This window comes from Falco cherrug, chromosome 5 (genome assembly GCF_023634085.1).
Source record: "Falco cherrug isolate bFalChe1 chromosome 5, bFalChe1.pri, whole genome shotgun sequence".
In the NCBI taxonomy this organism is placed as follows: Eukaryota; Metazoa; Chordata; class Aves; order Falconiformes; family Falconidae; genus Falco; species Falco cherrug.
In genome coordinates this window covers 10,647,258-10,672,044 of record NC_073701.1, presented here as the reverse complement: position 1 = coordinate 10,672,044, position 24,787 = coordinate 10,647,258, and the positions used below count along the sequence as shown (strand labels likewise).

Below are 24,787 nucleotides of genomic sequence, written 5' to 3'. Positions count from 1 at the left end.
TAAAACTGGGAAGACAATGGAAAGATTAAAACTGTGTGCACAATAACTCTTTTTGCAGTAGTAGGTGGAAAAGTGTGTTAACCAGAATATTATTTATAGTGTATAGCATGTAAATCAAAACTTGGGAGTTTCTGTTACTCAAACTGTCTGCCTAATATATCTCCTCCTTCCTATTTTTAACTATGTTTTTATTTGGTATGGAAAATTGTTTCAACTTCATGTGTGATGAATTCTGGCCCCTCGTTGCAGTGTGCCCGTGTTGAACCTGCTCTTGACTGAACAGTCACCAGTTCCCCCCTGCTCCTGGATTTGAATGTTGTCTTCCTAAAGAACAGCAGCCTGTAGCTTTCTCTTCCAGGCAGTTTTTAAAACAATGACAGATCTATGATGTTCAGAAGTTTGATTGTTTCAGCTCTGGCTACTGTTGTCTTCACTTTCAGTGCCTTGGGACCTGTGTGGTGCAGCATACAGTGAAAGCAGTCAGGACCCAGAAGTGTTATTACTGGTTTGCCTTTTTACCTTTTTTCTTCTTTCATTAATCTTCAAAACAAAACCCAAAAATGGGTATATCTGTTTACCCTACTTGGATAGGGTAGTTTTAAAGGAGCTCTAAAATAAGAAAAGGGGCGTTCTGCTGAAATGGTGTTTTTACTGACTTTAGAGAAAAGCATTTCTTCCTTAGAAAAAGTGTAGTTATGATCCATTTCTGGTATAGCATTCCCCTAACTGTGGCCATCTAACCACTTAATACATTAGCAAATAGCTGCTTCTTTCATTACTGTGCTTTGTAGCCACATTTTCATCTCCTGAGAGAGAACACTTGTCTCCACATACTGTCTAGAGCTCTCAGAACTTGAAAATAAAGGTTGGCAGTGCCCTTCCTAATTCCAGAGGTATGCTCAATTGTTCTTCAATCATTGTTTATGCAGACTTTGGGGTTAGTGGTCCTCAAAATGCAGATTCTCCTGTATGTTTTAATTCCTCTGCTTCCTTGTCACTCTTCTGTTCTTGTGAATTAACCTAATCAAACATCTGATCTTTATTTTTTATGCAGTGTAACCACTGTGGCAGAAAACAACCGTGTAATATGTGGTTATCTCACAGGGACTGAACAACCCACTCTAATGCTTGCCTTAGAGCTAAACCTAATCAGTCCAGACTAATATTTTAGGAGAGATATATGTACAGTGCCCCACACTGTGGTGGGCTGGCTGACCCAGCAGGTCACTTACACTTCCCACAGTCACAACCCACACCTATATCTTTTTTGAAAGCCAGGTTCCAGAGCAGGAATGGTGAGGGCTGCCTCCCATGTACAGCCAGCTGAGAGCAGTGAGCTCCCTTCATACCCTCCCTCTGCAGGGCTCACCTGATGATCACCAGCTTCCATAGGGCTGCAGAGAGAAAACTCCACCATGGAAGATGTGCAGGGTAATATCCAGTTCCTGATGCTTGGAGAATAGTGATGTTATAAACTTTTCTCTCTGCTAAAGCACCTACTAAGTCAGGTGGTTATTTACTACCTTCTAAGACTTCACGTACGGCGTTGGGGTCTGTACACTATTACAACGAGGAACGTTCCTCTACCTGACAGTTTGATTCCTTTTTTAAGAGAAATGCCCTTTCAGTGGAAACCAATTACGTTTCAGGCTTACCCACTGATTCTTTCCTTTCATAGCCCCATTTCTGTACTGTGTGTCAGTGGGGTGCTCCTCGTTTTTCGGGGTTCCCTTTCATTTTGAGGGAGGAGGGAGTTTACTTTCTTTCTGGATATTAGTGGTCAGTGGGTTGAAAGTGTTGTGCTTTCCCCCTTAGTCTAGTGAATTATTCTTCTGAGAACAGTGATTCATGGAATCCCGGAGAGGGTCCCCTTATGCCAGGTGGGTAACGACAGTAAAAACCAGTTCTTGGTAAATCACTAAATGACTCAGTTCCCACACAGAAATATGGGAACACTATGCAGTTTTTCTCTGACTGTCTTTAGCAGGCATATCTTCAACATTCACAAGATGCTGAAGCTATATGCAATGACTTCTTTTTTAGGAAAAAGAAAAAGCAGCTTTAAGCCTGGGAAAATGCAGTAATCGAACAAACATAGCATTTAAGTAGAAAAATGCCCATGAGCTCCACCAGTAACTTTGGCAGTAGTCCATATAGCTTCCTTCCAAACCTCTGCTGAGAACGTGCCTGAGGCAATAATCTGAACATATCTTCTTGCTATAACCCTTTTACACTTGGAGTCCAACATCTTTTTATAGTTCCAAGGAACTCTACAACAAATATTCATTCCCAACATGGGGCACATTCAACTTACAGTTCATCATCATTAAAGCACTAGGTACAGTGGGAAGTACTATTCCAGCATCCACTCAGCCTTGATGTTGTCCTTTGTTCCAGTTTTTACAGCAGAGATCTTCCTGGAGGGAGCCAGAAGCAGGTGGGACCCGGGAGCATGGTCTAGCTGTTGAGAAAGGAATGTTTTCTCCATCACTGCAATTCTTTCACCTTTCCAGTGTCTATGTGACCTCATTACCCCTCATGACCCCAGTTTATTTAAAAGTTGACTTTTGTATCATGCCATACATCCATTAAATGGACTGCATATCCGATGCTCGATGCTAGGACAGCGTTTTTCATCTGAAGTTGTAGGGAGTTTCCCTTCCATGCCTGCAACTTCTCATCACAGGGCTTACATGAGTGCTCCAGCCTGTGTTTATTGCAAAGCAGAGGGTTTTTGCTCGTGGTGCATAAATCACTGAAGAATTTGTATTGAATTATTTTGCTGGATGCAGGCCTGTGACTGGAGTGAGATGATTTACTTACAGCTCTGCATTTCATATACTTTGACAGTCCTGTAGGAAGTGTCTCTCTCTCTCTCTGTTTTGGCAAGAGCTTGGCCTTATTTATTGGTGCTTGTATGAGAGAGAGAATTTTAAACCAGTAGTAGGCTTGTATTGCAGTGGTGAGGAAAACCAGATCCCTGCTTTCTGATAAACATAATTCCCAGGCTTCAGGTCACTGTCTGAGAACTAAATCCTCATTACCATCCAGATTCCTCACTCCTTTGGTGGGCTTTTCAAAAGCTACATCCAGCAAAGGATATGCATATTTGCATCAGGACTTACGCAAACCCAAGGCTCTGAAGACTGAAGTTATAAAGATTTTTGGTGCCCACCCTCCCCCCCAACACCCCCCACCCCAACCGCCACCATCCTCCCCACCTTGGATTGTGTAGTTTTGTAGGCAGCTAGAGTTCATTTTTATCTGTGTGCAGAACAGACAGGCTAAGTTCCATAGTGCCTGTATGATCCTTGAACTTCATAGCCAGAAACATATTTCTTAATGGACTTGAGTCCATTGAATTATTCCCAATCCAACAAGTATCTTTGGAGATGATATTAGTGTTTTTTGATAGGAAATTAAAGTTCTTTTAAACTGGAGATGCAAAAGCCAGAAGTGGAAGCCAGATTTGGAAAGAAAAGAGCAAGTCCTGCACATTCTTATGTACAAGCATACAAATATTTGTAGGCATCTAGAGGTGCGTATGGCTAGTAACTGCAGCAGGGAATAGAAAACATTGCTGCATTTGGGTGGTTAGTTCTGTTATTTTTCTTGTAAAACTGCACTTGACATCTTAAACACTGTAGAAATTTCTGGCTATGACATGCTGGGGTGAGAGGAAGTCCTTTTCTAACTCCTTGAGCACTGATCAGGGATTAAGACCAACATTTGTCATCTGATTTAAAGGTATACCTGAATAATAAGATGCTTTGCATGAGGATCCTATCTCTCTCTGCACGTAAGTTACATTAGGACAGACCATAGCTTTGTCTGATCCAGTAACCTGTCTCTGACAGTGGACAAAACCAAGATGACAAGGGCAGAGATTAAGAACTGGGCGCCATGTAACAACTATCCCCAGAAAATACCCACATAAAGAAGTTTTCCAACATGGTAAATCTCTGGACTTCCACAGTCAGTACAGACTGGAGCAGAAAAATCAACATTTTAATGCCATATTGAGCAGGTGATTATTGCTGTTGTGCATTGCTGTCTTGGTGGAATAGCTGCAATTGAAGTGCTCAGAGATCACAGAATCGAAGAATGGTTGAGGTTGGCAGGGACCTCGGGAGGTCATCTGGTCCAAACCCCTGCTCACAGGGCTGTCTAGAGGCAGTTTCCCAGGACTGAGACTAGATGCTTTTTGAATATTTCTAAGAAGGGAGACTCCACAACTTCCCTGGACAACTTGTTCCAGCAGTGCTCAGTCACATGCTCAGTAAAGAAGGATTTCTTGATGTTCAGAGGGAGCCTCCTGTTTTTCTGTTTGTGCCCTTTGCCTCTTGTCCTGTCACTGGCCATAACATAGAAGAGCCTGGCTCTGTCCTCATTGCACTGTCCCTTGAGCTATTTACATACATTAATAGGATCCTTCTTGAGCCTTCTCTTCTCCAGACAAAACAGTATTAGCTCTCTCAACTTTTCCTCATATGTGAGGTGCTCCAGTCCCTTAATCATCCTTGTGCCCCTTCACTAGACTGTCTCTGGTTTATGCATGTCCTTCTTGTGCTGAGGAGCCCAGTACTGGACACAGTACTCCCACCGTGGCCTTGCCAGTGCTGAGCAGAGGGGAAGGATCACCTCCCTTGCCCTGCTGGCAATACCTTGTGTCAAGCAGCCGAGGATACCATTCACCTTCCCCGCAGCGAGGGCACATTGCTGGCTCTTGTTCAATCTGGTGGGCACCAAGCCTCTCAGCTCTCAGTTGTGGTTTTGTTTTTTTTTTTTTGTTTTGTTTTTTTGCTGCCAAGCTGCTTTCCAGCTGGATGGCCCCCAACAAACATTGCTGCATGCGGTTTTTCTTCCCCAGGTGCAGGACTTTGCACTCCGCTTTGCTGAGCTTCATGACATTCCTAACAGCTCCTTTCCGCAGCCTGTTTAGGTCCCTCTGGGTGGCAGCATGACCCCCTGGCATATCAGCCACTCCTGCCAGTTTTTTGTCATCTGCAAGCTTGCTGAGGGTATGCTCTGCCACAGATCATTAACAAAGATATTGAACAGGACTGGACCCAGTATTGACCCCTGGGGTACACTGCCAGTTACTGGCTTCCAGCTAGACTTTGTGCCACTGACCCCGACCCTCTGGCCTGGCCATTCAGCCAGTTTCCAATGCCCCTCTCTGGCTGCTCATCCAGCCCATACATCAACAGCTGCTCTATGAGGATCTTATGGGAGACAGTGTCAAAACCCTTACTGAAGTCCAAATAGACAATATTCACTATTCTCCCCTCATCTATCAGGCTGGTCACTTCATCATAGGAGTTTATCAAGTTGGTCAAGCATGACTTCCCCTTGGTAAAGCTATGCTGACTAGTCCTAATGATTTTCTCGTTTATAATATGTCTGGAAATGGTTTCCAGGATTAGCTGCTCTATCATCTTCCCTGGGACTAAAGTGAGGCAGATTGGCCTGTAGTTCTCTAGGTTCTCCTTCTTGTCCTTCTTGACTATGTGGTGACATTTATTTTCCTCCAGTCTTCGGGCACTTCTCCTAGTTGCCATCATGGATCAAAGATTATTGAGAGTGGCCTTACAACGCCATCTGCCAGCTCCCTCAGCACTTGTGGGTGCATCTCATCAGGGCCCATGGACTTGTCCAATTGTCCAATTTGCTTAAGTATACCCTGACCCGATCCTCTTCCACCAAGGCTATACTTACCTTGCTCCAGCCTTCCCCCCGATGTCTGGGACCGGGGAATCCTGAAGGCCTGGAAGATAATGAAACATCTTGCATGCTTTTAACTTGCAGGATGCATTTGAATGTGTTCTGTTTGCCTTTCCATTTGTCACAGTCTCGGAAATCTGAGGACTAGCAGTTTAAATTTTAGTTAAACAAGAAATTTCTGTAACTCTCTTATTGTCTAAAAATGACAAGGGGCAAGCCTTGCTGTCTCAAGGTGTGCAGTAATACTGTGACTAAAAAAGGATTGATTATACTTGTCTTTTATTGGAAATTACACATCTGTTTATTAGCCACTAGATGGTGTCTATCTGACAGCAGTAATACGTACGGTGCAAGTATTTACAAGTACCTATTAAAGCAAATAGACGAAATTAATCCAGATTCTGTAGTAACACTTAACTATAATAATTTGAAAAGCAAGAGAGTTTTCATGAAATATTAGTTATTATAAATCAATTATTTATGAAAAGAAGTCAGTACTTCAGCTTCAAACTGTTAATTTAGATGATGAAAATTGTGCAAATCATCTTGTGAAAACTGAAGATTAGGTAAGTGATACATATCAGTGACCTCACATTTGTTCAAAGCAAAAACATGGGGAAACATCTAATTTGCAAATTAAGGGAACCCAGAAAAAGAAGTAATACTAGGTATTTAAAAATAGGAAGAAAAGGACTAGGTAACCTCCCTGCCAGTCTAAAAAAAAGGCTGATTCACTCTATCATATTAAATAGGTTACTCCTTATTTGTAGGAGCTTGTAGAGTTTATTATGAGATAAAATGTGATATGCAAACCCGAATGAATTACTTGTTTCTTAATTAGAGGTTCACTTGGTGTGCTGAGGTGTTTATGGATTGGAACTGTACTGCCTTCCTCATAGGCAACCTCTATTGACTTGCATTAGTATTGACAGCCTCAGGCATCCAGGCTACCTGCTGTGGATTTTTAATTTGCCAGGTTTGGAGGGTTACTGACATTTTTGAATGCTAAAGTATGCTAGAGAATAAAAGAAAGCAAGCTCAAGACAGACACTTCTGTGTACGTGGATTGTCTTATGCATGAGTTCTTAAAAGTGACAGGACAAACACTGCATTACTACTCTTGCTGAAAATGTCTCTCTCTTTAGCAAGACGTGCTGTGGCTGCTGCAGCCTCAGAGACACGTAGAACTTTTGTAGGCAAAGAACATGACAGGCAAATCCAGACATCAACAGAATAATGTCATCAGGCACTTAATACTTTCAAACACTACATAAGGTTAAGGACAGCTATTACTGCACCTAAGGTGTTATCTATGTATGAGTACATTATTATTTTTACGTTCCTGCAAATCACATTCTATCACATTTCTATCTAGCTCTCTGATAAGAGTTTTCTTTAACTGGGGGGATCTGAACACTTTACAAAGACCATGCAGAAATGAAAAAAATGCTCTGTAGAAGCATTGAAGCTTCATATTCTCCCACAACAGAGGGGAGAATGCAGTTACAGTGCTTTTGACTAACCAGCACCACGTTGCTTGCTTATACAGCTGGTAGGTAGTCAGCCTTAATTTCTCTCTCAGTCACATTACTTGTCTCCTTATTATGCCTCTGCTGTTCTTTGCATTACAATCACTAATTAAAGGCTTTTTTCATTTTATAATCCATCACCACAAAGTATGCCCTTTCAGTTGCATTCTGACAATTTCTTGAAATTGAAGCAATAGGGTTTGTGCATCTCTGAAGGTCAGTGAGTGGCTTGTCCTGGTTTTGTTCCTTTATGGGGTAAGGTTTGATTTTTTGCTGTTTTAAATTGCAGTTAATATACAAATTCTGTGGGTTTTATTCTAGATATTTTTCCTTTTTTTTTTATGCATTAGAATTCGAGAACTTGAATATTCTCTTCCTCCACACACGTCATCATCTCCCTAAACAGCACCCTGTTACTGTATTGGATAGGACTCATTTCCTAAGAGCCAAGAGACTAGGGAAAAACATTGGTTTACATCTTTGTGAATTCCAAAATTTCTGTTCACTAAGGAGTTGCAGTATTTTGACAGTGGGGTTTTTTTTGGTTTTGTTTGTTTGGTTTGGTTTGGTTTGGTTTGGTTTCTTGTTCTGTAACGGATCACAAGTAATATTTCACAGTGCCTTGGAAGAAAAAGTATCTGTGGCTGGAATAATCTGTAATTTAGGCAGGTTTAGCTCTGGCTTCAGGTACCATTTGAGGACATAGCAGATGCTTGTTAACTAATATTTCCAAATAAGAACTTTAACTAAAGGTGCTTGATTAAATGGCTCTTGTGGCATCTTGCTTTGTTCTACTTGCAGGAAAAAAGGAGTCAGATTTGTAGTTTCTGTGTTGGTTTTTGGTGAATGCTTTTGGTCAGAAGCACTGTAGATGACTCGGTGCATCACTTGTTAGAGAAAATACACAGGGTATGAAGTCTTTTATAGAAAACAAAAGCAGGCTGTGCCTCTGAACTTGTTTCCAGGTCTGACTGGTCTGGTACCAAGTGTTCCAAAGTGAATGAAGGACATTTGCAGATGTGGAAACAAACATGAACATTAGAGCTAGCTTTCAGCATTTAGGGTTTATTTTAGGGTTCTTGCATGGGCTTATCAGATAACCTTTATCTTTATATCCAGTTTAGGGAAAGCCATGTGCCCTTACCTTGGACAGAGGCTTTTTTCTTTGTTTTCTGTATGCAGAACCAGTTGCCCTTTCTAATGGGCTTTTTCCTTCCTGCCTCAGACTCAGCTGCATTGTAGTTTATCTGAGGTTCTGTAGTTGTGGGTTTTTTGCCCTCTTAAAATTTTAATAATTTTTTTTTTCAGACTCTTGACAAATTGTTCCAAGGGGAGTTGTCTTCTGCCAGGAGCCTTTCTTGGTTTCCATGTTGCTCCATTTGGTGTACTCTCTGTATATCTGGATCTAGCACTGACACATTTCTTCTTAGGACTGTCTGGACAGAATATGTGCATATATGCTGTCAGGCACAAACATGGTAGAAATCTCTAGGATCTCTGGATGCACAGCAGCCTCAGTGCCGCTGCTGAGCGGTAATTCCCCCCAGGTGTCCCAGATGGTTATAATAAATGCTTGAATCCTGTCCTGAGAAAATTTTCAAGTGAAGACAAAATGACAAATCCAGAAAATTTTTGACGTAAGCAACTCTACCTGGAGTGAAATGGTGGGATATAGAAGTATATTATGTCTTCTTCCTGATTCTGTTAGAGTGACTGGGCTTTTTCTGTACTTCAGCAGTTTTTCTGAAATAGCTTTACTGTTTTGAGATGGGCACTTCGATTTGATGGGACCTATTGTCTCAGAAACAAGGAAAAATCTCTGTTCTGATCTTAATACGTGCTACAAATTGCTTCTGTGTTTGTAAGGCTAGTCGTTGTTCTACCTTCAGTTTAAAGGTACATTTTCTTCTGTTGACAAAGCTCTATGAAGGAATTAATTGTGTTCCTGACCCTCTGCAAGAAGTTGTCATTTTTTGTGCTGGTCTGTCACAGCTGTTCACAGGCTTACACGGCGAGCTGCCTTGCCGTGGGTCACAAAGGGAACGTGCGCCTGGCCTGGAATATGGGGAGGGAAGAAAGTTTTTGAACTGGCTCTGGTAGCAGAGATGTTCTGACATGAAACTGTGCTTTGAGAGGACTGCTTGTCCTTTCTCCCAGCAGTTGAAACACCAGAATCTTGCCCACAATCTGTGTGAATAGCTTTATTTTGAAGGCATAAGTAATAGATGTAACTAGTTTGACCATTTGCACAGAGAAAAGCCTACCCAATAAGTAGCTGTAAATCAGTTTAGTTTTGCATAGAAACTATTCCATCACTGTAGGGGTGGTGAAATGAATTGTGGCAAACATGAAATAACAGCTGGCCTAGAACGGGGTATGGAAATTAAAATACTGAAGAGTTCTGAACAGATTTCCCAGTTAGGTGACTCAGTGTCCACAGCATCTTTTCCTTGCTTTTTTAACTTTGTTCCTGAATGACTCCAGAGTTCTTTCCAGCGTGTATCACACGCCACATGCTTTATCCACATTCCAGGTATCCCACACTTGTTTTCACAAAGTTAAAACCGAAGGGTTTTTCTCCTTCTTTCTTTCCACCCCCTGCCCCAACTCTTAGCCTATTTATAAATCACACAGCTTGGCACGGGAGCACTGTGACCAACATGAGAGCATAGAGTTTAATTATCAGTTACTCTTTTTGATGTTGGTTTGGCAGCCAGACAGACAGAAGTGCACTGCAGATGTCTGGTTCAAGTGTTATACGGGCTAAGCAGAGGGAACTGAATAAACTTTTTCACTGTGTCCTTCTCAGTCCTTTTTATTCTAACTGTGCCGTGAGAGGGGACACACTTTCTACAGGTCGCGGTTGTTGCTGCAGTTTTTAAATGCTGTTTCTGATCTTTTGCTTGATCTCCAAGTTTTGTTCAGTTTTGGAAGGAATTACGGATGACTTTGACAAATGTCTCCTTAAAGACATGATTCTTACTCAAGGGAACTTAGTGCTTGGTAGGTGGCCATTTTACTAGCATTCAAAAGGTCTTCCAAAGTGAAAGGCATAAAATTTTGCCTTATATTGTAACAACCCACAGAACAAAATGCTTGGCTGCTGCTTCTGGTAGGAGCAGTACATGCTCATTATCAAAGCCATTTGCCCTTTGCATTGGATGAGAACTGCTGTCCTCATTGCATATGTGTATATAAAGGGACATTTCTTTACATTAGAATACAGCTAATAATAATACAGAGGAAATAAAGCTCATACAACGCAGAGGGCATACTTTTTTTTGTGGCACTCTGCAGTGAGCCATCCATGAGCATACTTTGGAAAGCATTAGTCCTTAGCTTTGTCTGGATATACGTGAACTGGATGTGAGTTAGCTACTGAGGGAGAGAAAAATTCTCATCTCATTTCTCTTTTTCTATGCCAGCATAAATCATGGGTAATTGCTTGAGTATAATAAAGTAAGACTGGTTTTATCCCAATGTAAATGAGAGAAATGCCAAGTTCTTGGTGTGAATATACAAAAACTTCTAAAAATTCATTTTCTTTACATACATCTTACTCTACCCTTGAAGAAGACTTTATTTTTCTCTCTTCACTACAATCAATCCAAGATTTTTTTTCCTTTTAGTGTGAGAATGTAGAGGGGCTAGTATGTCCTCATTTGAGAAACCTTATTCTGCTTTCAAAATGAAATAGCATTGCAGTTTGCTAACATGTAACTGTTGACTTGAGTAGGAGTGGAATGCTTTCAAACTTTGCAAAACTATGCCAGTGTGCCTTTGTTTAAGAGATTTTTAGTTGGATGCTAGAAAGAAACTCACCTCATGGTATTCTTAAGGTCTCAGCCAAAACCCACTGCATCCAGCTGTGGAGGCAGTAGTTTTTATCACAGGTGGTCACAGGTGTTTTCAGAGGTTTGACTCCTATTCAGAGCACTGGGAGGACAGTTTCTGGGACATGTCGAGAAAGGAAGGACATGTCCATGTCCTGTGTGTTTCTAGCTTGATAAACACAGATTTACATTTATCATCATGCTTCCAAGCAGTTATTGCTGCTTCTTAGATCATTTCATATTCTGGCACATTGGTGAACTTGGGCACAACAGTCTTAATTATTTTTCTTTTTCATAACAGTTAAGCCACAGAACATTGTAGTTTTCTTCTTGGCAACTGTTTTTTTTCCATACTGCCAGAACATTGTTGACCTCTTCTCACTTTCTGGTGGCATGGATGCAAGTAGTAACCCTTTGCTTTGTAGGTTACAGATCACATCTATTGCTGGAAGGCTTAAAAATTCTAGACAAAGCCTCATAAGATATAGGCTTCAACTTCATTGACCCTGGTCAGCTGCTCTTCACTCTCATGCTTCTGGGATTTGAACACTTTCTGTGCTGATTTGTGGCCTTTTATCAAAACAATGGACAGTTTAGAACAGCTCAGATTGTGGACTATTTTTCATGTCTGCTTTGACCTATTTGGAGCTCTTTAGCTCTGCATGTTGCTCAATTCTACCAATAAGGAAGCTGTAAGAAGACAGAAAATCAGAATAATTCCCCTTTCCTCCCTGTTCCATGTTGTTAGGATGTGTTCAGTGATGTTTGCCTTACTGTCAAACACAAGGTGTGCCACTTTCCAGTCAGGAGGAAACCTGAGAGCAAATTAAGTCGTCTTCTCCCTCTATTCTGTGCTGCTCCAAGACCATTGCTGCTGTATGCAGACTCACATAGAAGGCTTGAAGAAAAGCTATAGGCCATCTGATTATTTCTATATTTTAATCAAGTATTTCCTCCCTCATTTCATATTAAATAAAAACAAAAAACAAAACCAAAAAATGTGAAAATAAAGAAAAACTACCTCCTAAAAATTACCTCCAAAATTACCTGGCATTTGCTAAGTTACAGGGTAGTCCCACAGTATCCAGATTATATTTGCATCATAGATATTTACCTTTATCATTTTATAAACTATAGTGTATCATATAATATCATATTTCCTTATTTTCTGTGCACTAGTGATAATCTGTTGTCCCATGGTGCATAAAAACCATATAGTGGTGCGAATGTTATGAAGAGCTACTAAGCTGATATATGCTGTTTAAAGACTGGATACTGCAGATAGTATTCCCATTCTGACTTCTGCAAATTGTCTTTCCAAAACAATAAAAGAATTATACAGCTGATGAAGTTATTGCCATTTGAGTCATCCTATCATGATTCCACCTGCGTTGTTTGATACTTCACGCAGTGTTGCTTGTGATAGCCTTGCAAGTATCGGTTGTAGGGCTGTACTCCTTTCCTAGAAGATTCCTGAAAATTTCCCTGCTTTTGGGCTTGTTCTCCAGGTTATGGCATCCCCTTATACAGATGATAATGTTGTCTGTGTATCACCTTAGAGTGCTTTTGTTCTCTTTTCCCTTTGATGATTACACATGCCCTTTCTAAAAGGATGAGTGATGTTGGTTAGATATAAGCAAATATAGGCACTCAGGTAAGGCAACACTGCAGTAGGCATGACGGCACTGCCCGCTTCCCTATGTGAGAGCCCAGGAACGTGAAGTTAGCTGCAGCTGTGATGGTGTAAGAACAGTAGGAACTGTAATAATAAACCTCCTGTCAGTGTTGCTACCCTTACTCCTTTCATCTGAGCTGGAAATGACTGTGGAGGCTCGTCAGCGTGTCCCATGGCTCTCCGCCCTGGTCGCACTCCTGCCCCTGTCTCTCCTGTGGCAGGAGCAGCCTGGCCCTGAGACCTAGATTCTGGAGTAAAAATTCCAGTTTTGCTTGTGCCGCTGAAAGGACTCAGCTTTACAGGCATACAGGTTTGTCATTAAGTTCTGTCAGAATTGAACTGTATCTGTTAAAAGAAATCCTGGGCCTCCAAAAATCTCATTTAACCATTTCCATTAGGAAAAAAATTAATCCGGGGTACTAAACTTGGGTGTAACTTTCCTAGTGTGAGTGAGTTCAGCATCAATCTCAAAGTGGGATTGCACTCTGCCTTTATGAGAAGCAAGTCTTGCCTTTTGTTTATTAGACATGTTATCTTGAAATTTTTGTTCTTTCTGCCACCACAGTGTGAATGTCTCACTGATTCAAACGCAGTGTCGTGCCCTGAGTGCTCTCTCCAAAGCTGCTTTCTGCCCAGCATTTCTCCACCTTATTCTCTGGCTTGTGAAATGTTTCTGTGTTGTTTTCTATCTAAATTTGGTCTCATTTTAGTTATGGTGAGTTCTTGAGCTCTCTGAAGCTCTTGGTGTTTTTCAGAATTTGTAATCACTCCTAACAGTACTTTGGAGTGATCAGTGAGTTTCATCTATGTTTAGCTTACTTCTTGCAGTGTGATTCATAAGTACTAGCACATATTTATCAACATCTACAGTGAACTCTTCCTCAGAGCAGAAACTGTTTTTTCAAACCAGCTGTTCAGAGACTGTTAATTTGTCAAAAATATTTTTTTTTAAAAGCCAGTGTTAAGTGTGCAAGTAAACCTTCCTTCTTTAACAGCAATTCAAGATCAGTAGTCTTTTAAGATATCAGAGGGTGTTAGCATGTTCCCACAGATGTCATTTCCATGACTCTCAGCAATTGAATCCAGGAGGACTACAGAGGCAAAGAATGATGGCATATCTAGATACTTTTCAGAGAGCAAATACTTTCCAGTGTTTCCTGATAAATATTTGGTTGAAATCCTGCTACTCTTGATGGGAGCGAGGGGTATTTCACTGACTTCATTTAAGAGACGGAAAAGCTGCAGTCTTCCCTGAGCAGATATTGAGTACGTATTATAATGTTACAGGACTTCTTTAACTTCTCAGAATGAAGAACATCAAACTGCCCAAATGACCCCCTTCGTTTTACTTCAAGATACTCAGGATTTTCATCCATGTCTTTGAAAATCAGTATTTTAACTTTAAGGGATTGGTAAGAAATTGTAAAACACATTTGAAAATTATAACCTTGACAACATATTTTTATTTGGTTGGGGTTTTTTTTCCTCTTTTCTTTTTCAGAAAGTATTTTGGAGAAAAGATAGGACTTTATTTTGCATGGCTGGGTTTATATACAGAATTCCTCATTCCATCTTCAGTAGTCGGGATTGTTGTATTTCTTTACGGATGCATAACCATTGAGAGTGACATTCCTAGGTAAGCTTTCTGTGATCAATAATTTGTTACTTGAAAATTGTAAAACTGTGCTTTTTGTTTGTAATCCTTACTGATAATATTTCCTTTTAACATGTCTGATGTATCATTAACAACTCTGTAGGCATCAGAAAACACACATGCATTGAAGAGATAAGACTTTTGAGTGACACATATTTATTTGGCTGTTCAGTCTTTGCAGCTCCTGAAACAGAAACGTTCAGTGAGTCTACTGCATTATCGTAAATTCTTTTTTATGATGTTCCTTTGCTTTTTATGAATTCACATATCTTCACACTCACCCAGAAAGACATCATGCAAAACTCACTGAAGTTAATGCAAATACACTGTCCAGTAGTCTTGGATTACTTTGTTATTCTTAGTAAAATCAGGCTATTTGCACAAGGAAGATGAAGAATAGCTGGCAGACTTAGCATATTTGGTATCCACAGGATTCTCCTTGACAGTTACAAAAAAACATTGAGTTTCTTGCTGTGTCCCCTGAGGGTGTTGTACTAAATAAAACCTGCCAAATTCACACAGTGATGTTAATGTCTGCTTCCCAGTGAAGAAAAAGGACACTTCCCTTTTGTTATCAGTGTCTGACTCTGGTCCAGATAAGATACTGGATTACTTATACTGCTGGTCCCACTTGTTGTGGCAGTTCCTGCATTCTCTCAAATGAATTGGCAACTTTTAAAGTGGATCACTGCAGTAGGACATGATTAGTGATAGGTAAATGATGAATAACAAGGCATCTGTGTTAGGGTTTGTTTTCTTAGTTTGATCTGAATGAATGTTGATGAGTTGTGCTTGTCTGTGGGAACATTGTGTGTTAACGTTTAAACTTAAGTGAGATTTATGGCTAAGATGTATCTGCAGCACCCTCTACTGCTCTTTGAAATAGCAGAGAGCATTACTTTAACAATATGATAGCTGGAAACAGCTGTATACCTTTCAAATGATATAATATTCAACATATTGATATTACAGTTTGAATAGTTCTTTTTTCTTTTGAAGTCATAGAAAAAATGCTATTTAATGTTGGTCAATATGGGAACCATCGTAGTCAGGGTATGCCAGCTACTCATGAAGCAATGTTGCAAGTCTTCCCTTTGCTCACAATCCTGGCAAGGATGCTTGAGCTTTGTACTTGTCATTCATAGTAAAGAAATGTGCGACCAACACAATGCCTTCACCATGTGCCCCCTGTGTGACAAGTTCTGTGACTACTGGAACCTTAGCTCTGCTTGTGCTACTGCTCGAGCTAGCCACTTGTTTGACAACCCTGCTACAGTCTTCTTCTCCATCTTTATGGCTCTCTGGGGTGAGTATCACTTTGCATGTTAACAGTGGTGGTTAATCTTTTGACTCCTGACAAACGAAAGCTGCAATGCCCAGTAGTAGAACATATCCTAGCCTTACATATAATAACGTGCTCTTAGATTGAATGTGATACCTACGACTTTATGAAGCTGGCAAGCCTCAGAAGGCCAGTGAGGGGCTGTGTGTGCTGAGACTGAAGAAAGCAATATTATAGGCCTTTCCCCTGTCAACAAAAATCTTTGAAGTCAATGGAGAAGAATTGGGCAGTTCAGGGAAGAAAAATGGGTCATTTCTCCCTCTACTGCCTTGTTTAATGGCACTTCTAATCTTTGGGGCCAGAATGTATTTGGGGATCGGTATGGTGCAGGCAGCTGAAAGGGTTTAATTTGAGCACAGAATGCACTTCCAAGTGGGCCAACTTAGTCACATAATTCTATCAAAACTTTATGGGATTCCAAGAACAACGGGACTATTATCGTTTTAATTATAATATGTTCTAAAGTATTCCATTTAAACAAGCTTGGGGTTTTTTAATGGCAAATATACCCTGTCTCGCTAGAGGATATCAAAACACTTCATAAACACTAATGAATGCATTGTAGTATTATTCTTATTGTTTCTGGCCTCACCTCTGCCCTGGAAGGTGTGTGTACTGTGCTTGCGTGTATTATTGCTGCTGCTATGCTCTCAGTCACTCTAGATCTTGTTTATTGTGAACGTTAAAGGTGTTATTGCTACTGTAAAATGATTTTTTGTTTCCCTATTCAATGTTCACAAAATGAATTTTTCATTCTTAATATGAAATTGGGCAAATATATCACTGTATTAGAGCCATCCCTCAGCAATCAGTGTGTAATATTTTGCAACCCTATTAAAATCTTACAGCTTGGTTTAGAAATGACTAGTTGTTAGCTTGGTGTTGGGTATGGATAGCACATGGTTTTTAAGGAACATGCAGACAGAACAGGTCATGGAAGTAAGAGATTTTTTTTTTTACCAGTTCCTGGAAAACCCTTCAGCAGAAGTTAGGGAATATGTAAGCACGGTAACTGAGAGAAATGGCAAAAGATGATGAATTTATAGACTCTCACAATAACTTATTTTACTACTTCAGATCATTGCCAATTACAGATTAGACTGGCAGATAAGGTGTCACAGTTTACCTGCTGCCTTGAAGCACATAATAGGCTGCCTTGTCCAAGTTTCAGTGTAGCTGTTTGAGCAGCATATGTATGAATGGTAGTTTATTTACTCTTTCATAGGTAAACAGAATTTTCCTGACAGAGAAGCTGTACTATAAATTTGCCCCCATGCAAATGTTCATATCCATGCAGCCTCATTGAAAACAATCAATTATATTTTAAACAATTATATTTTAGTATCAACAATGCAATGCACAAAGCAAAATGATGATACATCCTTTCACTAAGATAAATTAGAATCTGTACAGGAATAGAAAGAAACAAATTTTTCCATATGGATTGCTTTAAAAGAAAAGGCATGTAAGAATAACGAAATTCTTTGAGCTGTAACAGCCCCCCCCCCCCCAAAAAAAAATAAAAAAAAATCCCACAGATTGGAAAAGTCTGTTCTTGGGGCCATGATACTGAGCTTGTCAGAGCAAGAAAATACAGCCGTCATATACAAAGAACAGCAAAGTGAAATAAAGTATCCTTTACTAACTCTGCCCAGCTTGCCTATTAAGTATTACATTACACCAAATTTTGCTGCCTTACTACTAGGAGACTGTGCTGGTTATGTCTAGAGCTCAACCTGCTGAATGACAAATCTCATTCACACACCTGATCAGCTTGCCTCACAGTGTCTTGTTGCCTGAATGCTTTTTGGTAGAATATAGTACAGCGATGTGGGAACTGCCATGTTGTGTGACTTACGACTGTGTGCTTAAAAGAGTAAAGTGTGGTAATTTGAGCTGGCTTTATTTTGTGACGGTGTTTGGCACAAGAAGTCTTTCCTCCTGCTTGCCTTTGCTCATTCTGTAAAAGGCAGATGACTTACTATGGTTAATATCTTGAAAGAAATCATGCTTTTACTAGCTGAGCTGGTGCTTCTTAAAGTATCTTTGTGATTCCAGCTATACTGTTTGCAAATGACCATATTTACAAAATACAGACTAGTGTCTGGGTAATTGTGCTTAATGTCACTGGTGTTCTGGGATGCTGAATTTCAGCTGTCAGGTGCATTTATTAGAAAGGCAGTTGAACATATCAGGAATGTTTTTTCTGCTCGTGTAAGTCAGTGCAAACTTGCTGATTTCAGAACAGCTACTGCATCTAGCCAGATAAGTTCTTACAGAGCTAAATGTGGAATTGACATTTTGAATAACAGGAAAAAATAGAATGAGTAATAGCATCCTATAAAATAACCAAATGTTTGGTTTTTTTTTTATTTAGAATATCTAAAAAGCCTTGAGTTTTCAAACACGCTAAATGTAGCTTTTATATTTCCTCTCCTCTGTAAGGAAGGAGCAGAATTAGCAACTTAATCGCTTAATTTCTGAATTTTCTTTCATTGTACTGCCAGTCCTGTGTTTAAATGATATTTATTTCTTACATTATGGGAGTATATGTGCAGGAAATATTTGCAGCTAACTGTTGGAATAGGTTCTGTTTTGTAAAAGTAAGGTTATTTTAATAGCAGTCTAACTTTTCCCAGTGCTATCTTACAGCTTACACCAAGTATAGGTGCAGTCAATGGAAGCTAGATCTAATTCTCCACTGCTGTGTCTTGTGGAGCTATCTACGAGATGTTCAAAGTGTTGTAAATACTACTGTGATCTAATGACTTTTTAATAATCCCCTCTTCACCAGCTAAAATGTGAAGTGAAGCATAAGAAAATGGAAAACAGTGCTCTCAGTTCTTTATAGGAGTGGCTTGTATTGGTACAGTGGGTGTTTTAATGGGTATATACAGGTTTAGTATTGATATAGTCATGTGAAAATAGATGTCCGCAAGTCAAGAGTAAGAAGTGCTATTTCTAATAAATCCTTAAGTCCATAAATCATGAGCAGCTAGGCAAAGGGATATCTAGAGCAAACAGCAATTACGAGAGGAAGGTCAGGAGACTGTAAATAGAAGACACCGGTACAACATCTGTTCCTTCATATTAATGGAAAAGGAAAAGCAGGAGGCTGAACTACTGGCCAGTCCTTGAGAACAAAACCACTGTGTCTATGCAGGACAAAAACATTCAACTGTATCACTATAATATATTTCAAAAGAACATTATTTTCTACATATTACTGAGGGTCTTAGTTTATATAGAGGTATCAGTGATTTATTTCAGTAGCAGGCTGCACCCATCTTCAGTTTCTGACTGATTAGGAACACCGAAACAGCAAAATCCACTTGGCCAGTTAGAGTGTTACAGATCAATATTTACAACTAGATTTTGTTTCAATACACATTTTGTACTCAGGAATTACAGAATGACTCATGGTAAACTAAGAGAGATTATGTTCTTGGGGTGAATATCAGCAGCCATGGGTTCAGTTCCATTCTCTGACAAGAATTTACCAGTGCCTTTGGGCAACCCATGTTTCTGTAATTTATTTGTAAAAATACAGTAATTCTTGTTCCCATCCTTTGCTTGTGTTCTGTCTTTAAAATTGGGCCTTGGGCTATTTTTAGTGCTTATTTATAAGGGGTCTAACGTAATGGGATTCAAGTATCAGTTGGGGTTTTCAAGTAACATAAATATTCACCATAGTGTATTGGACTTAAAATTTTTAAATGCTTTTATTTTTTTTAAAGCTACTATGTTCCTTGAACAGTGGAAGCGTTTGCAGATGAGATTGAGTTACTTTTGGGATCTAACTGGACTGGAGGAAGAAGAGGTAAGTTTCCTCTCCCTGTGTTAGTTTACTGCATAGATTATTCTATATCTGAAGATATGCATTGATAATTAGATTTCTCCTGAGTGTTTTCCAGCCCAAAGGAGTTCACAGCCATATTTTTCTAAATGACTATAACTGATACAATTTTGAGTACTAAGGTATCATTAAAGATATCATCACCTCTATCTTACTGGTCAGTACTCTAATAATTAATGTTGAAAAGGATTATAAAGGTAAAACCAGATCATTAATTGCTTAGAATGCCCATATACGATTGTACAAAGTGCAGTAACAGAATGATACAGAATAAATACTTCATCATATAGATGATAGTTCATTTTTTATAACAAAAATTCTCTGTGACAATGATTGTAACATGTTAGGGTACCATAAATAATATTTGTGTCCAGGTCTGTGCTGCACCTATGATGCCTTAGGTACAAGATCCTGAGTTCTAGGTACTCACCCACAGAGTTGTTGCCAACAACAGATGGGGTTGGTTCCTTGAGAACAGTTTTTAAGTGCTTCGCAATGAGCCCATGGGGCTTCTAGCTGGACCTGACTTGACTGAAAAGTGAGACATATGGGCTTATCAGTGTTTACAATGTCCCTGAACTTGTTTTTAGTTCTGTTCTTGGGCATTGCTTCACCTGTCATGGCCTATGGTCTGTTTAAATTACTGAACCTCACCAGAGGATTAATTTCTAACTCTGACTAAAAAGAGTGCAGTACTAGCCGTAAATATCATACTAAGAAGGGGTATACTTCGGACCTTCCGTTACGTATCCCCTAGCAATAGATGCTGACATGGGTCTGGAATAGGGTCACATTCATTAATTCAGGAACACAGCAATTAGGTTCTCTTTTATTGCTGATGGTGAGCTGAATACTTGTATGGAACAATTTAGTGTGCCTTGCTCTTTTCATTGGCTTAATAAAATGTGGTCAGGTTCCTGGAACGAGAATTGTTAAGTGTGCCTTGGTTTGATGGAAAGATTCAAATCCATTTCTTCATGTTCCAGCACAGTTCCTTAAACAAAAAGCAACAGCAAACCTCCAGCCCTGCTGAGCTCAGCTCAAACAGGATGTCGAGTGCAAATAACCTAGAAGAAAAGTAAGCTGACAACATGCATTTCATGAGGTAGCATGGTGATGGTGTTATTCCATTTTGCTCCTCAGATAAGAATCATTGAATAAAATGAAAAAAACCTGCAGCACAGACAGCAGACTCCAGTTTTTGTCTTCCATCACTATCCCATAATGCAGCCTTTAGCAATGTCTTTAGTACTGCCTTCCAAGTATTCTTTCACTGATGACTTGACTACAGTCTCCTCTATTTTACCTCTGGTTTCTCAGTTTTTTCACTACTCTCTATCCAGTTATGATATAGGTGATGATCAGAGTATAAGCCAGTACTCACAGTCTGTAAGTTGTGATGTGAATCAAGTGCATAAGCACATCAGAGATTACTGCTTGTTCTATGTGGGATGTCATACTGCTTCCTGGGAGAACAGCAATTTTGTATTAATTACAGTACAAACAGAAGCTGGAGAGCAAACTTTTGGCTCTGCAGCATATTTGATGAACTCACCAGATTTCAATGAATTTCAAGTTCATGACTTTTAGTACAAAATCCTAAGGTTTAGCTTAGTATTTGCAAAATGCTGTGAAAGAATCTATAGATTTGTGAGGTCTGGTGATGAAGAGCTCCGAAGTGGTATAAGTTTGTGGACAGAAACTGTGGGATCAGCAAGAATCCTTTGTTTACGACAAGTGAAGGAGTGCCAGACACATCTCAGCACAAGTTGAAGAATTAGGAACATAGAATCATAAAAATAAAGCTGGAATGGACCTTGAGGGGCCATCTCTTGTGCATGGTAGGATCAACTCTACTTAAATAATTATGAAAAGATGTTTGTCTAATTTGTTCCTAAATAAATCCAGCAGTGGAGATTTCACTTCCTCCCTTGGCAACCTATTCTAATACTTAGCTATCTGTACTGCTAATAAGGTTTTTCTAGAGTTTAGCTTAATTCTCCTTGCTATTTTTTTTTTTCTTGTTCATTCTTTCAAAGATAAAGCGAAGAAATTACCTCTGAATGTTTTCAGCAAAATTCAACATAATATCATATCTCTCTGTCACTCTATATTTTTTAGATGAACTAACATCAGCTCTTTCAGTCTTTGCTCTTAAATAATTTTCTAGATATCTGTTTATTCTTGTTCCCTTCTGGATATTTGCTAGTTGATCCAGCTCTTTCTTAAAATGGATGTGTCTCTTGACCTGACATCTTAAGCAAAATGACATGCACTGTATCATCTTCTGTCAGCTCTTGATGCTTCAGCAAAAATGTAAAAGTTAGATCAGGTTTTGTTCACCTTTTATCCATTAGATTCATAAAGATGAGAATAAATTTGTCTGTAGGACAGGTACTGGCACCATGTTTCAGTGGTGATGAAGTCTTTACTTGTATTGAAAATTATGTTGGAAAATGGAAAATTGTGTCTGATCAGGTTAGGCCAGAAGGAACTAGAAGTGGAATGCAGAGGATCACTTAACAGAGCAAGGAGGAGAAAGACAAGGAAGAAGTTCAGAAGGATTAACAGTTTTAAGACTAGATGGGGTTAAGTTTTTTAGTATTATCAATTTCTTTAGAAAAGGAAGCCACTGAACCAAAACAGGGAGGAAAACAACCATAAAAGTTGAAGAGCTGAGAAGTACATTGTGAGAATTATATTGAAATAAATTCCTCCTGTGTAACTTTTGTGGACTCTTAACTATAACATTTTCAGTAAAATTACTTTCTTTAAACACACTGGGCCAAATCTTTTGCTTCAAAAGAGTCACACGAGAGATTAATTTAGTCCATTTATTTGTAAATAACTTGGCAACGGCAGTCTGAGAAAGCAGACTCCCTAAGGCTTGCATGCATATTTGCAGCTGGCAGCTATACAGACTTAGAGGGTTTGCGTTTGTACATTTGAAATTTGCAAAAATAATAGGTAGCATTGGGTATTAGCTGTAAAATAGATAATTATGTTGAAAAGGAATTGAGCAACTGGTAACTAAATGGGAGAGGGAAAGAAAAGAAAAAACCCAGACCAGAACCATGAAAACAGACAAAATCTTGGAAATACCATAAATAATCACTCAGCTTGTCATGCTGCAGATGTGTGTTGTGTAAACCAATCAAACAGGTTATGCATTTATTTGTTTCTCAGATAGTGTAATATTATAGCCATCAATAAAGCAGGGATAGAGATGGGAAAATCCATACCCTCTTCTGCTTGTGAAGGAGCTGGTGAAGAAACACTGAGGGACTCTAATTAATGATGTGGGCAGAAACTATGGACCTCCCATGAGTCTTCAGAAATTACATTTCTAGAACCCAGGATGTTCCTGCTTCAGGTTTTCTGGGTGGAAGAGATTTTACCTTTTTTTGCTAACAATCCTGTGTCTGAAACCGAAATGCAATTATAAAAGGTGAAATCTTAGAATCTGGAGCAGAACTTGGAAGAACAAATGGACAAAAAGTCCATGCTAACTGAAATGCCAATGAGTGGAGGTCTTGTCATTGTTCAAATAGTCAAGCTGCTATACTATTTCAATGCAACAAGGAGGAACTTAGATGTCTGTCTTCATTAGAAACTTGTTTGGTAAGTTACAATTTTAAGTTAAAATCCTGCGCTCTGTAAAATGTTTGCAAACTTTTTTTGGAAACTAATTCCCAAGGTCTTGTTCCTACTTTTGCTAGTTGATGACTTAAAAAAAAAAAAAAAAATACTGAACCCTTAAGGGAAGATTTTAAGGTACCCTGTGGATTATTGATGAGTTAAGATAAAATAATTAGGAAGGTAGATTGGGTAAGAGAGAATTAAATAGCAAGCAGACTTGGTGGCATTAAATATGCTTACAGATGTATCCCATTTTCTCCTAACTTGATCTTGGTTTAACTTGATCTTCTCTACTACATTTTCAAAATTTGTTGTGATATGATTAATTTGATGTTTTCACCTTGTCTTCCACCTTGCAAATAAGAGAAGTAACTTTTCTGAAATTCTAAGTTTCTGAAATTCTGAAATGTCTAGTGAAACAGGCAGTATAAGACATTTTTGTGTGCTTAAAAAATGGAGGAGTGAGAATCAGACTTTAATAGAAAAAACATGTATTCACAGCTTAGCCCTTTTGGGAAAAAAAGAAATTCTCAGTAATGGTAAAAGGGGAATGTGCAGGTACACTATTTTGTGTTGTCTCAAATGTCTCCTTCGTTCCCTATACATCCACAGATCAGTCGTGCCAATGAGATCTTTGGTTTGAGTTGTTTTCCCCAGATGCACTATCTTACATTTTTCTCATGCCTATTCTAATTCCTTTGTTGTGTCCATTTTCCAAATATTTTTGATGTCTTTGTATTGTGTTTTACTACCTTTTCCTGGGTTTCATCACTCCTTCCAGTGAATCTTCTTTCACCTTCATTAAGCTCCTGTAACCACAAAGTATTTAATGATCCTAGGATAGCCCTGATCTTCTGAACAAGTTCTTTCAACATTAGATTTAAGTGCTATGTTTAGGAGGATGAGTTTTGTTAGGATAGTTGAGGAAGGAATGTTGAAAAGTGGATGTTATCCCTCAGGCCTTAAGGGAAACTATTTATTACCAGCTGTTGCTCCATTAAAAAAATTACACATGAAGGCAGACTTTAAACATGTTTTAATTCATAAACTATAAGAACCAAAGCAGATGATAATTCCTTTGCTTGCCAAGAAGTGTGTAAAGATATATGATTACATTTTTTTCACTCCAAGACTCCACAGATTCAGAGATGCACCACAATATCCTGGGGCTCTATTAATTTTCCTCTTTTACTTCCCTTCTACCAGACAGAGCAACATGCTTTTGTTTCCTTTCTTTTATTTCTTTTCCATTATACTGACCTCCTGTGTCCTTTCCCGGACTGAATTGTCTACAAACCTCCAAGCTGTTTGATTCCTTAAGAGGTAGTCTTCATGCCTCAGGATGCTGTGATGGGCAACTCAGAAGCAGGGCCACCCGGGCTGGCATGTATTCTTTCCTCCTGCAGTCCTCTGAGTTCAGAGAGGAGGCTCACATCTTCACGTTCTCTGGTGGGCAGTTGCTTGGAGTGTGAAGCTATGGAGGAGGATCTGGAACGGGCTTTTCCAGCCTGTGCAGTGCAGCTTTCTACTGCAGC

The 24,787-nt window shown here is 39.3% G+C and overlaps 1 protein-coding gene across 2 annotated transcripts in view; it reads left to right on the top strand.

The window, feature by feature from the left end:
• Positions 1-24,787, top strand: part of ANO2 (anoctamin 2) — a 192,098-nt gene that overhangs the window by 60,033 nt on the left and 107,278 nt on the right. For both annotated transcript variants that reach the window (XM_027815075.2, XM_027815076.2), the window contains 3 exons: positions 14,263-14,397; positions 15,561-15,721; positions 19,495-19,577. In XM_027815075.2, the coding sequence (XP_027670876.2) occupies positions 14,263-14,397; positions 15,561-15,721; positions 19,495-19,577 (379 nt within the window). The remainder of the gene's footprint in view (positions 1-14,262; positions 14,398-15,560; positions 15,722-19,494; positions 19,578-24,787) is intronic.